The 14,537-nt window shown below is 52.8% G+C and overlaps 1 protein-coding gene across 8 annotated transcripts in view; it reads right to left on the minus strand.

The window, feature by feature from the left end:
* PAPLN (papilin, proteoglycan like sulfated glycoprotein) overlaps window positions 1–14,537 on the minus strand; it is a 48,694-nt gene that overhangs the window by 18,642 nt on the left and 15,515 nt on the right. For all 8 annotated transcript variants that reach the window (XM_053603420.1, XM_053603426.1, XM_053603425.1 and 5 more), the window contains 12 exons: window positions 8,738–8,853; window positions 7,882–7,942; window positions 7,531–7,633; window positions 5,746–5,876; window positions 4,820–4,943; window positions 4,263–4,343; window positions 3,992–4,164; window positions 3,712–3,835; window positions 3,210–3,336; window positions 2,065–2,272; window positions 1,473–1,655; window positions 1,156–1,297 (listed from right to left, as the gene is read on the minus strand). In XM_053603420.1, coding sequence (XP_053459395.1) covers window positions 1,156–1,297; window positions 1,473–1,655; window positions 2,065–2,272; window positions 3,210–3,336; window positions 3,712–3,835; window positions 3,992–4,164; window positions 4,263–4,343; window positions 4,820–4,943; window positions 5,746–5,876; window positions 7,531–7,633; window positions 7,882–7,942; window positions 8,738–8,853 — 1,573 coding nt within the window. The remainder of the gene's footprint in view (window positions 1–1,155; window positions 1,298–1,472; window positions 1,656–2,064; window positions 2,273–3,209; window positions 3,337–3,711; window positions 3,836–3,991; window positions 4,165–4,262; window positions 4,344–4,819; window positions 4,944–5,745; window positions 5,877–7,530; window positions 7,634–7,881; window positions 7,943–8,737; window positions 8,854–14,537) is intronic.

The following is a 14,537-nucleotide window of genomic DNA, read 5'->3' on the forward strand; positions in this document are numbered from 1 at the left end:
ATTGCCTCTACTGGAGTCCAGTGGCATCACCTCAGCTCATAGGAGCTCCTGGGTGGTAGGTTGGTGGGAGGAACTCCAAAAGCAGAGCAAGCAGAGGCCACTCCATTTTGAACATGAGGAACTCCATCTTGGCTGTTCTGGTAAAACCACCCCTCTGGGACCCAGCTAGAAGAAAGGAGGAACTAGCAAACACAATGGCTCCAGGGCAGCTAAACTATAAACGAATAGCAGCAAGTCAGAGGAAAGCCAGCTGGAACTGTCCCTGGCAAAGTCCCTAGCACACCAAAGTAACACTCTCGCCCTCCTACCCTACCTAAAACCTTTAAAAGAAAAGCACTCTTGCTGTTGGGGGCCGATGCCTGTTGAGTCTCAGCCTGCCAAATAAACTTTAGCTATTGCTCTTTATCTGGCTTTGTGACTTGATGAAGTCAACTGCTACCTTACATTGAGCTCGGGGGATCCTTCTGTATGAAACTCCTGAGTAGCTGAGACTATAGGCACCCACCACACACCCAGCTCATTTTTCTGTTTTTAGTGGAGGTGGAGTCTTGCTCTTGTTCAGGCTGGTCTCAAATGCCTGACCTCAAGTGAGCTTCCTGCCTTGGCCTCCTAGGGTGCTAAGATTACAGGTGTAAGTCGCCGCACCCAGCCTACCATTCACCTTTTGTTTACACAAGTACCAAGCCCTGGTGTGCTCCAAAAGTCACTCCACATGCCTGGAAATTCACTCTTTTAAACCCATTTTACAGATGGGCAAGCAGAGAACCAGACAGGAAAGGCCTTGCCTAGGGCTGCAATGGAGTGGATTTGAACCAGAGTCTGCTGCTGACTCCAAGGCCATTGGTTCTTTGCCACAAGCCTTCAACAGAATCCTGCCCTCCCCTCACCGGCTCCCTCACTACCATGTCAAAGCTGAACACGCCTCTCTGTAGTCTCTAAGGCCGGCCCTGCAGCGTCCTCCACTCAGGTACAACCCCAGCCCTTCCTCAACGCCCCATGCTCACACCAAGCAAAGGCACCTGGGAGCTGCAGCTACAACTCTGGTCCGGGGGACTGGGTAGGTGAGGGCCTGGACGTGCAGCAGAGAATGCTCACTGGGTTGGCAGAGAGTGGAAGAAAAGTCAGGCCAAGCTCCTCCTGCCCTCTTGTCCTTACCCTGGGGCAGATGGCAGGGCTGCGTGTTACAGGGCTCCAGGTCCGCAGGCTGTGAGTGCTGCAGGCTTCCGCAGTGGCTAGGTGGCCCAATCGCACAGATGACCTGTCGCCTCCGAGTGCCCGAGCTGCAGCTCTTGGAACACTGAGGCCCGTGGGTGGAGAGAGGCCCTGAGGATGGGGTTTGGGGGCACCCACATGGATAGAGAAAGGGGAAAATGCCCAGTATTGCGTGTCAGATGCAAGGATGGGGCACATGTGAAGCCACCTGCCAGAGACCCATGGACCCAGTGCCGGGCAGCAGGCCCAGAGTCACTCACCAGTCCCCAGGCACCAACATGCCAGGCCTGGCCAGTGAGGACAGGACAGTCCGTACCCACACAGGGCTCAGTGAGGTGGGGCTGGTCCTCCAAGGAGCATGCTGTGGCATGGAGCAGAGATCCCCTATCACCTCGGCAAGTGACATTCCGCCTTCGGATGCCAGCACCACAGCTGACAGAACACTGTAAGGACCAGGCTGTCAGCAGGAGCTCACCCCTGCCAGAGGGCCCCTGCATGGAAGTAGACAGAACCCTACTGCCCATGACCTCTTCCCCAGGTCCAGAGATGCCAAGTCACTCCCCTGAGGTCACAAAGTCTGAACCATGAGTGTGACAAGAGGCTGAGGTGTGTTCTCCACGTCCCCCTATTGGTAGCTGGAAGCAAGAACGAGCAGCCCTCGACACCGCCAGCTCCTCCCTGGCCCCAGACGATACATCTGGCTTCCTCCTGCCAAGGCAGACCCTTTCCTGCTCTGCTCCGGGATCCCTGCTTCTGGTCCCAGCCTTGACCACAGCTTCCAAGTCACACTGCCCTCCCTAGGACCCTGGTTTCCATAGCAGAGGACAGCCCCCCAGCTCTGTCCTGACTCACCTCTCCCCAGGGCTCCAGGCTCCAGGCTGCACAACGCTGCAAGTTGCAAGCCCGTGTGGCAGGGGGCTTCCCAGGCAGGCTGGCGCACTCAGCCTCCTTGGTGGCCTCCTGGTCACCAGCCCCGTTGGAAGAGACACAGTAGACAGAGCGAGCCTGGGAGCCGCCTCCACAGGAGGCTGAGCAGGGCATCCATGGCCCTGTCTTCCAGCTGGCAGGAGTAGGGATCAGGTGAGACTGGCCCAGGAGTAGGGGCTGAAGCCCAGCCCTGGGGGTGGGGTGGGGGGCAGCAGCCACACAGGAACGTCCTGAGGACCCCACCTGTCCTGTTCCCTGAACATCGTGCTTGCATGAAGACCAAGATCAGACCCTCTCTTGCATTCTCTCCACCATGCCCAGCTCGGAGTGCTGCCCCCAGCTGTGTTGTCCTTTCTCAAGCACCCCCTTCTCACCAGGTCCTCTCTCCCCCATCAGACCCAATTCCCTTTGGGTATGGTCATAGCCAGGCATCCCCTGAGGGGCTTTCCTCACTTATACATGGAGCACCTCTGACCCTGATGCCAGGTGCCAGGACCCAGAGGAAAGGACAGCCCCCACCATACCATGCAAAGCCAAGTCCACCACCATCCCGTGAGGCCAGCTGCCACCAATGCTGGGCAAGGGGTGGAAATGCACCAGCTCTGCAGACCTCAGATTACCTTTTCCCACATACATGGTGGGCCCCAGCAAGGTGCCACACTCTAGGCCGGTGTAGGTAAGAGGTCCTTTGTGCACGAATAAAGGCATCACCGATACTGATAGGCCCTTTGGCCTGACCCTGGCCCACCCCCTCAGCATCTGCCCAGCCAAGCCCCCCTCCTGGCAGGCAGACAGGGACCTCCAGTACCTTCCCTGGCCTTCCTTCCACCAGTCTGGATATCCTGAGTAATTTGTCGGCACACGAGGGTGGAGAGAACAGCCCTGGGCCTCATGCTCAGACCTTTCATTGCCTCCCTCAGTGACAGCTGCCACTCCCAACCCCGGCCGCAGCCGTGGGGAGCCTTGGGCCACCCAATCTCTTTGTTCTACACATAAAGCAGCTGAGGGACCCCTTCCCTTTCCACCCAAGTTCTGGGCCTCCCAGGGTTGGGGAGCTGGGGAGGCCTCACCGCTTGGTCTGTGGGCACTGGTGAGGGTTGCAGGAACGGTGGTCAGCTGGTCGTGGCTGGTGCTGGCACATGTGGTCAGGGTAGACCTCGCCATCAACAGTGCAGAACACCAGGCGGGACTGGTGACCTATGTGGAGACAATGTTTAGACACCAAATGTATGCCCCATACCAGGCACCATTCTGGACACACTCTGAAGGTCATTCTCGTTAAGTCTTAAATGACCCCCAGCAGTAGGTGCCATCATCGCCCCAATTTTCAGATGAGGAAACTGAGGCTCAAGAGTTTTTAGTGTTCCAGGCCTGGCCTGGGCTCCCAGTGGGGCACTGTCTCCTGCGAGGTGCCATAGGGAAATCTCTCTGGTTCTCCCAGCTTAGGCCAGACCCCTGGACCTTCCACCCATAGGTGACCCCATACCGAGGACTGCTTGGATAAGGGCTACAGCCTGCCCTGCTGGTGGCACCTGGGACCCACTCCCCCACCCGAGCTGTCTGCACCCTCACCTCTGCCACACTCAGCACTGCAGTCTCTCCAGGAGCTGTGGCTCCAGCTGGGGCCAGGGCCGGGCCAGCGCAGGGGCAGGTAGTACTCGTAGTGTATGCCAGGGTTGGGCTCCTGGCTGAGAAGCTGCCATGGAGGGTCCTCGTGGAGAGGTCTGCTGCCAGGCGGTGTCCCCCACACCCAACAAGCCTCTTGCCCAACCTCATTTGTGTACAGAGCCTGCTGGCTCCGGGGCATTGAGAGCCACCCACTCACTCTCTCCCCCTACAGCCCGGCTCTCACCTCGATAACCAGGGGCTCTGAGGTAGGACCCCGGGCATGCAGCCACTCGGGGGCCAGGTCCCCCTCACCGCCCCGCTCATACTGCAGGATGGTGCTGGCTGCAGGCAGGGCCTTGGCAGCCTCGATAGTCCAGTGCCCATTGAGGTAGTATTCTCCTTGAACATTCTTCACCGCTGGGTAAGATGACCTAGTCAACTTGGCGGGGGCAGAAGCATGCCTCGCTTCTGTCCTCTGCCCCACACACACCCAGGCCCTGACCCACAGCTCTCACCCAGGAAGTTCCTGCTGGCAGCAGCCTCCTCAATGCGGATGCTGGTGGCCCCCGTGGGAACAATGAAGATCTGGTTGTAGCCTGACAGGCAGAGACACAGATGTGGAGTGCTGAGCTACCCCTTCCCAGGCATGAGAACCACAGGAAGAAGCCCTCCCCACCCCACCCCACCCCTAGTGCTGGCAGCAGCTGGCACAGCATGGGGTGGGAGGGCAAGCAGGAGACAGGCAGGTCTGGTCTACCTGGGGAACAGAGCTCCTGCCAGAGGAAACAGCTTTATGAAGGGCACAGGGACAGAAAGGCTCAGACCCCCAGAGCAGCCAGGAGGGAGAAAGGACTGGAGAGGTATTAGCTATGGCGGAGTAAGGTTAGACTGGACTTGTGAGCAAAGGTCCTAACTGAAGAGCATGGCCTCCACCCTGAGGCCATGGCTGGGGCACTTAGACATGACCTGACATGGCCAAATCTCCTAGGTGCCATAAGGCCAGTTGGCCTGGAGCCTTGGCAAGGAAAGAAAAGACGACAGACCCTCATGTGAACTGTCTTCTGACCCCCACCTCTGCTGAGATCATTGGCATCAAAGGTGCCTGTAACAGGGAAGCAGGTCATGCCGTCACCCCCACACTGCAGACACTTGTCCTCCTGCTTGGATGAGTCTAGCTCATGGTCACAGCCAACAACCTGCCGGGAGTCATGGAAGAAGGCATCGTGGACAGGCCAGGAACCAGACCCCAGCAGCCATCCTAACCCCAGCATCTGGCAAGCCAGGTGGGACAAGGTGATGGGGCATGATGTAGCCCCATCAAGCTGGGGGTAGCTGCATAAACTTTGGGTCTGGCCTCCGGCTGATGATCCATTCATCTGTCTGCTTGGCTCCTGTCTCCCATTTTCTGGTAACTATACCCTGTTTTGCTGTGGGGGCCACTTTTGTCCCATAGAACATGAATGGAGGTCCCCGATGTGTGTGTTTGGGCAAGTCAGCATGGCTCAGAGTGAGCCCCAAGCCAAGTCAGAGGTAACCCCAGGTTGCTGGAACTCCAAGGAATGAGAATCCCCTTTCCCGGGAGTCAAAGACTGTACAACAGGAGCCTGGAGCCTGCCTCACACTTCCTAGAAGAGCCTACCTGATCCCAATGCAGACAGAAAGGAGAGCAGAGCTAAGAGGAGAGAGATTCCCAGCATGATCATTCAGCTATCTCTCAACATTGTTTTGCTTTTCTGGAGTCAGTTTTAGCTGGGTTTCTGTGACGTGTCACCCAGAGGGCTTCTCTTACTGTGGGGCTAGCATTCTTAAAGGGCAGAGAAAGGGAAGGGAGTCACAGGGCATCTGAGATGGCTGCAAGGCACCCTGGGAGCTAGGTTTGGTGTCCTGGTGACTTAAGACATCGAGCTTATGACAGCCATCTGGCCCTGCTCATGCAGGGGGACACCTGCACTAAGTTCCCAGCCAACCAAGGGAGGACAGGGGCTGGGCACAACTCACGCGACAACTGCCATCCACACAGACGTCCCGGCTGCCGGGCTCGCAGGGCGTCCCGTCCATCACGGCTTCTCTATGCTTGTAGTAGAAGTTCTCCCCTTTGGGGATACAGTTCAGCTCACACTTGTTTGGGGCTGGGGTGGACGAGAGAGGAGGGCTGCGATCTCAAGGTTCCACGATGCCCCTCCCCAAGGCCCAAACCCTGCCCGGGCACTAGAGAAGCATGGGCCACGAGAGGATGGAGAGAAGCCCCTGTACAGATACCCACCCACAGCTCACAGGAACCTCAAACTCTGGGCTCAAGCAATCCTCCTGCCTCAGCCTCCCAAATAACTGGGACTGCAGGTGTGTGCCACCACATCCAGATAGTTTTTCTATTTTTAGTAGAAATGGAGTCTCACTCTTGCTCAAGCTGGTCTTAAACTCCTGCGTTCAAGCAATCCACCCACCTCGGCCTCCCAGAGTTCTAGGGTTACAGGCATGAAACACCATGCCCAGCCCTTATTCTATTTATCTATATATACATACTCTATTTAAACAGTCCAAAAGTGCAATTAGCATTATAATCATCTCCATAACAAGGAAGCCACCTTCTACCACTCCTTTTAGACCTCTATATTCCAATTTTTCTAGAATGTGAATATACTTTATTTTTGAGACAGAGTCTTGCTCTATCACCCTGAAGAGAGTGGTGTCATCATAGCTCACAGCAACCTCAAACAATCCTCCTGCCTCAGCCTCCTGAGTAACTGGGACCACATGCACCTGCCACCATGCCCAGCTAAATTTTTCTATTTTTGGTAGAAATGGGATCTCACTGTTGCCCAGGCTGGTCTCAAACTCCTGAGCTCAAGCAATCCTCCTGCCTCCGCCTTCTAGAGTGCTAGGCTTACAGGCAGAGCCACCACACACAGCCCTTAAATTACATTTAAACATGTCTATTTCAGGATCCAGAGGAGGACTGAACGCCAAAGGGCCCCACTGAGGCCCTCTTATGGGCCGAAACCACCCCCACCACACACACACACACCCCACATACACAGGATATTGATTTGGAATCTAGAGTGCCTTAGAGTTTTCAGGAGTCATTTGCAGTTAGCTATGAAAACTAATACTCAGGATTATCCTGACCTAAGGTATCTTTTTTGTTGTTGAGACAGTCTCACTTTGTCACCCTGGGTAGAGTGCCCTGCCATGAGCTCATAGCACCCTTAAACTCTTGGGCTCAAGCAATTCTCTTGCCCCAGCTTCCCTTGTAGCTGGGACTACAGGCGCCTGCCACAATGCCCAGCTATTTTTTTGTTGTTGTTTGTTTGTTTAGCAGGCCTGGGCCAGGTTGGAACCCACCAGCCCCGAAGCATGTGGCCAGCTCCCTAACCACTGAACTACCGGCACCCAGCCGGAAGCCATCTTCTGACTCACCTAAAACGTTTTAGTTACTTGTGTTGGTGATGTTCTCCTGGACTGTATTTCTCTAAAAATTAATGACCCAGGCCTCCTCAGAGTTACTCAGATCACCTCCTCAGACCCCCGAACCCTAGGAAAGGAGGTCTTGCCATATCAAGCCCCTTCCAGCCCCCCTGGTAAAGTTTGCCCAAGGGACGGCCTCTGGCCACGTCAGACTGCAGGCTGAACAAAAGCCGACTGGCAGTGTATAGACAGCCTTAGCTGTCTGAAAATGCATACATAGGGCAGGAAGTGATCAGCAGTGTTGGGCTGCGCTGGCCACGTGCTCGGGTACCGGCGATTTAGTAGAACGTGGCACCGCGCGCGGACCCCAGCGCTTACCGCCGTAGTAGGGCAGCCACCGGTAGCGCCGGCCCTGGAAGGCCACGCCGTCGAAGTCGGCGCACTGCTCGGCTCGGAAGTCCCGCGCGCCCTCGGGGCAGCTCTGCGGGCGGACGGTAGAGGTCGCCAGCCTGCAGGTGCTGGGCGAGGCCAGGTCCCGGGAAGCGGGGTCCGGGAGTGTGTCCCCGCCCCAGCCCAGGGCTCCTCCGCCCGGCCCGGCTCCTCCTCAGGCGCGTCTGCCGGGCGCTGGGGGCTGCGGGGAGGACGGGCAGGAGGGCGCCCAGGTCGGGCTAACGGAGCGGGGCAGGACGCGGGCAAGGAGGCTGCCGGAGCGGCTGTCCCGGGCCTTACCTCGGTGCGGCAAGAGCGGTGGCTCCGGGTGGGGCCCACGCAGCTGGAGCCTCCGTCTCTCCTGCGGGACCAGAGTACGGGGATGACCCGGCCTGTGACTCGACGGCCCCGCCTCTTCCTGGGGCTCTCCTGCCTGTCAGCTTCCTTGGGGCTTCCCAGTGGGCAGCGCTGGGCCAGAGGGGCAGCAAGACAAGGAGGGGGTGCTCTCCCACGTCACCCCCCCTCAGGTAGGTGTAAATTGGCCCCATGACTGGGAGAAGTTAGACCCAGTTATCCTGTGGTTTGCCTCACTCTCCCTCTTAGAGCAGCTTTCCAGAGAAAATGCAAAGTCTGCCTTTGGAGATCAGTAAGATGTAATATAGATGCACCTGGTAAGGTTATTCTGAGACTTAAGGAGTAATCAAGCATAAGGCGTTTAGAATATTACCTCCTCCTCACTCACAGTGTCCTCAGGAACAACCAGTTAACAAACCCACTAACAGGGGGCCCGCCCCACCCCTTCTTTGGTACTCCTCCCCACTAGTGTGCCTGTCAGAAGGCAAGTCTCCATAAATCACTTTAAGTGGGGAGCATGGGGGGATAAGGAAGCCACAGAAGAATTGCCAGCTGAAGATTATTCATTGATTCCATGAAAATGTCCTGTACCTGCCCTAGGCAGGCACCGTAGTGGGAGCTAAGGTCTCAGGGAGGCATGAAGGGGAGAACTCCAGTTCAGAGTGGAACTATGGGGAAGTGATTTGATTAGATTTCCTGCACTGATGCTGCTTCCAGAACAGATATGTTGCTTGGTGGGCTCTGCCCATGTGACCCAAGGCCCAGCAGCCAGCCTCCCATGAGCCTGCCCATGTCTCCCTACCTCTGGGAGTAGCAGGGACGCTCCCGGAAGCTGATGCCCCCTCCGCAGGTCCTGCTGCAGGGGCTCCACTGGCCCCAGGAGCCCCAGGTGTCACTCTGCCACCTCACCTGGGGAGCCTGCAGAAGACATGCTGGGAATGTGAGCCTGGACACCCCAGAAGGGTACTCTACCTAAAACTGCTGTTCAAGAAGCCTGAGAGTCTCCCTTCTGGAGCCAGCCCTTTAGGATTCAGTAACACTGCCAGGCACCCCCAAAACACATTCATTTATGAATTTAGCCAGCATTTATCATAAGGACCTGACAGCCAGGCTTGGCAGGTGAGAGGGTTGAGGCAGCTGGGAAAAGTGTTATGCTCCATGAAGCCCCAGAGAGAGGGACCCTATAGCCAGAGCGAGCTGGAGGGCCCAGGCATTTGTGGGTTAACAGTGATGCAGGGGGGAGGGCCCTAAAGAAAAACAGGAAAGGGAAGCAACATGGGGGGTATGGTCTCTTCCTGCCCATCTGTGGCAGAGACTCCCAGGAGTATCCCCTTCTTGAAAACTTGACTCTTAGCTGGGTACCTGGCTGCCTGAAATATAAAATACAGTTCCCAGACTTCAGCTGGGCGTGGTGGCTCATGCCTAGCACTCTGGGAAGCCTAGCACTGTAATCTGTTTTCCTAACACTCTGGGAAGCCAAAACCGGTAGATTGCTTGAGCTCAGATTTCAAGACATTTCCCAGACTTCCTGCAGCCAACTGTGGCTACCTCACTAAGTTTTCATCAGTGGAATATAAGTAAAAGTGTTGGATGGATTTGGAGAACATTTCCTAAGTAGCACAAGATTGGAAAAACCTGCATCACATGTACTCAATACCAATTTGACAATAGGAGACTAACAATCACTGATCCACAGGTGAGAAGATCTCAATTAAATTCAAGAAGGGGGAGGAGGTTCAGCATCTTCCCCCGTGTGGGCACAACTCGTGGATATAAGGCATGCTCCTTGGGTGTAGGAAATGGCCACAACTCTGACCCCAACGCTTCATGTGTAAATTATGTAACCTCAAGGCCTATACCCTCATATTAATCTGAAATTTAAAAAAAGAATTGAATTACCATATCATCTATGATCTCTGATTGTTGCTGAAAGCTCAGCACTTGTCCCTGAGGCTGCATCAGGAAAACAAACGATTTGAGGAGAACAAAATTGTTTTTAATTAATTTTTTTTTTTTTTTTTTTGGTAGAGACAGAGTCTCACTTTATGGCCCTCGGTAGAGTGCCGTGGCCTCACACAGCTCACAGCAACCTCCAACTCCTGGGCTTAAGCGATTCTCCTGCCTCAGCCTCCGGAGCAGCTGGGACTACAGGCGCCCGCCACAACGCCAGGCTATTTTCTGGTTGCGGTTTGGCCGGGCCGGGTTTGAACCCGCCACCCTCGGTATATGGGGCCGGCGCCCTACCGATTGAGCCACAGGCGCCGCCCCCTTTAATTAATTTTTTATTTCATTTTTTTTTTGGTAGAGACAGAGTCTCACTTTACCACCTTCAGTAGAGTGCCATGATGTCACAGGACTCACAGCAACCTCTAGCTCTTGGGCTTCCACGATTCTCCTGCCTCAGCCTCCAGAGCAGCTGGGACAGATTAATGTGAGAGTACAAACCATTAATAAACTGTGGTATATGTACACCACACATACTAATATTATTAGGTTATATAATTTACACATGAAAGTTAAAGTCAGAGTTGTAGCTGAGTCCCACACTCAGGGAGCGGGCCATATATCCATGCATTGGATGGAAGCAAATGAACTCCCCTCCCTCCCTCCCTCCTGAATTCAATTGCAATCTCACTCTCCCGTAAATCTCTGATTATTAATCTCCTAGTTTCAAATTGGTGTTGAGTACATGAGATGCTTGTTTTCCAATCTTGTGATACTTTGGAGAATATTCTCCAAATTCATGCAGGTTGTTACAAAGGATGTAAAATATCTATTTTTTTATGGTTGATTAGTATTCTATGTGTACAGATACCACAATTTATTAATCCATTCATGTGTTTATGGGCACTTGGATTGTTTCCACTTCTTTGCCATTTATGAACTGAGGTGCTCTGAACATTTGAATGCAAATTTCCCTGTTATAAAATGTCTTTTTTTCATACTAGGCATAGGGTAAATGCCTAATAGTGGGATTGCAGGGGCAAATGGTAGGTCTACTTTTAGTTCTTTGAGGAATTTCCATACTTCTTTCCAAGGAGGATGCACTGATTTGCAGTCCCACCAACATTGGAGGAGTGTTCACTTCTCTCCACACCTCAGTTTTTTTTTTTTTTTTTTTGGGGGGGGGAGGCTTGAAACAGAGTCTCACTTTGTTGCCCTTGGTAGAGTGCTGTGGTGTCGCAGCAACCTCAAATTCTTGGGCTCAAGTGATTCTCTTGCCTCAGCCCCCAAGTAGCTGTGACTACAGGCGTCTGCCACGACACTAGCTAGTCTCTTTAGAGATAGCTCTCGCTCTTTGCTCAGGCTGGTCTTGAACTCCATGAGCTCAAACAATCCACTGGCCTCGGGCTCCCAGAAGGCTAGGATTACAGGCATGAGCCACCATGCCCGGCCTTACACCTCAGTTCTTAATAGTACTTTTTCAGACATTCGAAACCCTTTTTCCCATTTTGAATTCATTTTAAATGAATAAAACAAATTTGGGGATTTAAAAAAAATAAAAGTTAAGTTCTTTTTCACCAAAAATCTATTAATGTAGAAATAGGGTTAGAAAATTATTTGTTTAATTACAAAGTAGTTTATTAATTCAGGAAAGGTTTATCAATGGATGGCTAAACTGTGAACTAACTCTTAAGCCCCCCCAACGAACTGAATAGACTTCCTCTTGGTAAAGGGGACCCCAGAAAAACCTTAAAGCTGATTTTACCTGCCATGAGGAGAAAGCAGGTTAAACACACCTTGTCATACTCCCTCCCTTTTGGAGCTACTCTTTGTTACGATAAGATACTAACCATTAATAGGCTTGAGGACATGCAAGACAAAGCTTGAACTACAGCTGTAGCCCATCACAACAGATCTGTAAATGTCTGGTGGGGTGAATTGTGTCTGATTAACAGCTGTTCTTAAGTTAAAACATCCCAAGCCTTTATACCAGTGGTCCTCAACCTTCCTAATGCCGCGGCCCTTTAATATAGTTCCTGTGGGTCGTGACCCAAAGGTTGAGAACAGCTGACAAAGTTTCATTTTTTTAACCAATTACAAACCAATGTATGCCTTCCACATATTGACTGATATTATGTCACCCACCAATGGCAGTCTACCAGTGCATAAACTCAAACCATAATTCTGCTAAGGGAACGTGTTTTCAGAACCTCTTGAAAACATGCTCTGGGCCATTGGTCACCCACACTTGGCTCAGAATTCATGTCTTTAAATTTTAAAAAATTGGCCTCTCATAATTTCCTTAAGATATAGCTTGCATGTACATTTGTCATTTTCTTCTTCCTCCTGTATTCCTTTCTGCTGGCTGGAAAGCAGATGTGATGGCTGAGTTGGAGCAGCCTTCTAGACTATGAAGGAACTTGGAAATAGAAGCTTCAAAGAGCGAAGCAAAAAGAGACTCTACAGCAGCAGTTCTCAGCCTGTGGGTTGCGACCCAAAAGAACTGTATTAAAGGGCCGCAGCATTAGGAAGGTTGAGAACCACTGCTCTAGAGCTCAGAGGACTTTGAGAGACAGAACAAAACAGAGATCCTGGGAGAGGGATCAAGTCTGTCTTGTTGAAGGACTCTGCAAAGGAATATAATCCTAACAGTTTCCCCCCAGGAATATATGACACCTTGTAGCTGGCATCAGAAGTCCACATGCTACTGGCACGGTCTTTCATTTAATCCTCAGAACAACCCAACAGTCTAAGAGAGAGAGAGGAGGAGGCTGCAGAGGAATAAGTGGACACCATGGCAGGCCAACCTCACTGCAAGCCTTTGCTCCCTCTACCTCTCTGAGGGAATCAAGTGAGACGGTAGATGAGTCTTAAGGAACTGGACAAGTATTAGACTTGATTTCACAATTTTGCCAGGAGGCAGATGATATACTGGAAATAGGGCCCATTTGCTGAAGGGGGTGTCAGGATGTAAGCATTTCTACAAATAGTCGCTACTATTTTTAAGAGAAAGAGCTCAAAATCAAGAAGGAAGGGCCAGGCTGACCAAAGGTCTCAGCTTTCACTTTTTAAAAAATCATCTACTCCTGGGTGGTGTCTGTGGCTCAAAGGAGTAGGGCACCGCCCCATATGCTGGAGGTGGTGGGTTCAAACCCAGCCCTGGCCAAAAAAACCCCCAAAAAAAACAAAAAACTGCAAAAAAAAAAAAAAAACATCATCATCTACTCCTTCATTTCTAACTAGGACAAAATTTCCAAGCTTTTGAAACCAGTGAACCAAATTATCAAATGTCCTCTCAATGAAGTTTTACACTGAAATTGACTTGGATCAAGTTTGTTTTTTTTTTCCCCAAAGGGAAAAAACTGAGTGTTCAGAGTGAAGGTAACTTTCCAGGGACACTCTGCAGTCCCACCTGAGGTGCCGGCACACCCCCCCCCCCACATCGTAAGAATTCAGAAAGTGCCCTGGAGGGGCTCTGCCTTCTCACCTCAGATGTCTGACTTGGCTCCTTTAAACTACAACCTGAGGCAGGCGTAGTGGCTCACACCTGTAATCCTAGCACTCTGGAAGACTGAAGCAGGTGGATTGTTTGAGCTCATGAGTTTGAAACCAGCCTGAGCAAGAGCAAGAGCAAGAGCAAGACCCTGTCTCTACTAAAAATAGAAAAACTGCAGACAAGAGGATCACTTGAGCCCAAGAGCTTGAGGATGCTGTGAGCTATGATGCCATGGCACTCTACCCAGGGTGACAGCTTGAGACCCTGTCTCAAAACAAACAGACAACAAAACAAAACCTATAACCTGAGTCTCCCCAAATCTACCCTTCCCTAGAACTGGGCTGGGTCTACAGGTGTGCACAAGGCAACAAGGGGTATTGCTGCCATAGAGCCACCTCTGGCTGGCAGGTTGTGGTCTGGGGAGAGCTGGCCTGAACACAGGGCCCCCTTAGGGCTGAGCCCAGGACTGGCCCTGGAAGACATGTCTTATGCACCCAGCGCCTATGAGGCAGGCATCTACTAGCCCAGGGGCCAGCATAGTTCCCTAAGGAGCCCTGATCTGTATGATCCCAGAGCCATGCTCTGTCCACTCACTCGGCATGTCTATTTCTCTGTAATTAGCCAAACCATGAAGTACCTGACGGTGTGAAGCCAGAATGAGCTGATGCCGCCCAACCTCACCCTAGGCCTGCCCTCACCTTCTGTACTGGTGTCGGTGCCCCACCCAGTCCTGCTCCTACTCCCACCTGAGCCACCCAGGGGCCCCTTTCCAGAGGAATCAGTTGCCCAGTGTGTGTGTGTGAGAGGGAGAGGGAGCCAGCACGTGGGCGAGAGCAGAGACTAAGGCCAGGGGACTCACAGTCCACCACCTTTAATCATCAACTCTTTCTGCTCACTCTGACCCCTGGCGGCACTAGAGTGATCCGGAGGAGGAACTCGGGACCCAGTTAGAACCGGAAACTGGAGGCAGTGGGGCTCTGGCCGCACCCACTCCACCAGACAGGCAGAGGGTAAAGGAAGAGTGCCTTGCCCCTCCTGAGCCTCCCCTACTGCAAGGAGGAGGTAACGGGAGAAGGGGCTGCTCAGGGTGTTTCTAAGGGAGAAGAGACCTCATAGGACCCAGGGTACTTAGTAAACCTTGATTTGTTTCATTTGTACAACA

This window comes from Nycticebus coucang, chromosome 9 (assembly GCF_027406575.1).
Source record: "Nycticebus coucang isolate mNycCou1 chromosome 9, mNycCou1.pri, whole genome shotgun sequence".
Taxonomy (NCBI): domain Eukaryota; kingdom Metazoa; phylum Chordata; class Mammalia; order Primates; family Lorisidae; genus Nycticebus; species Nycticebus coucang.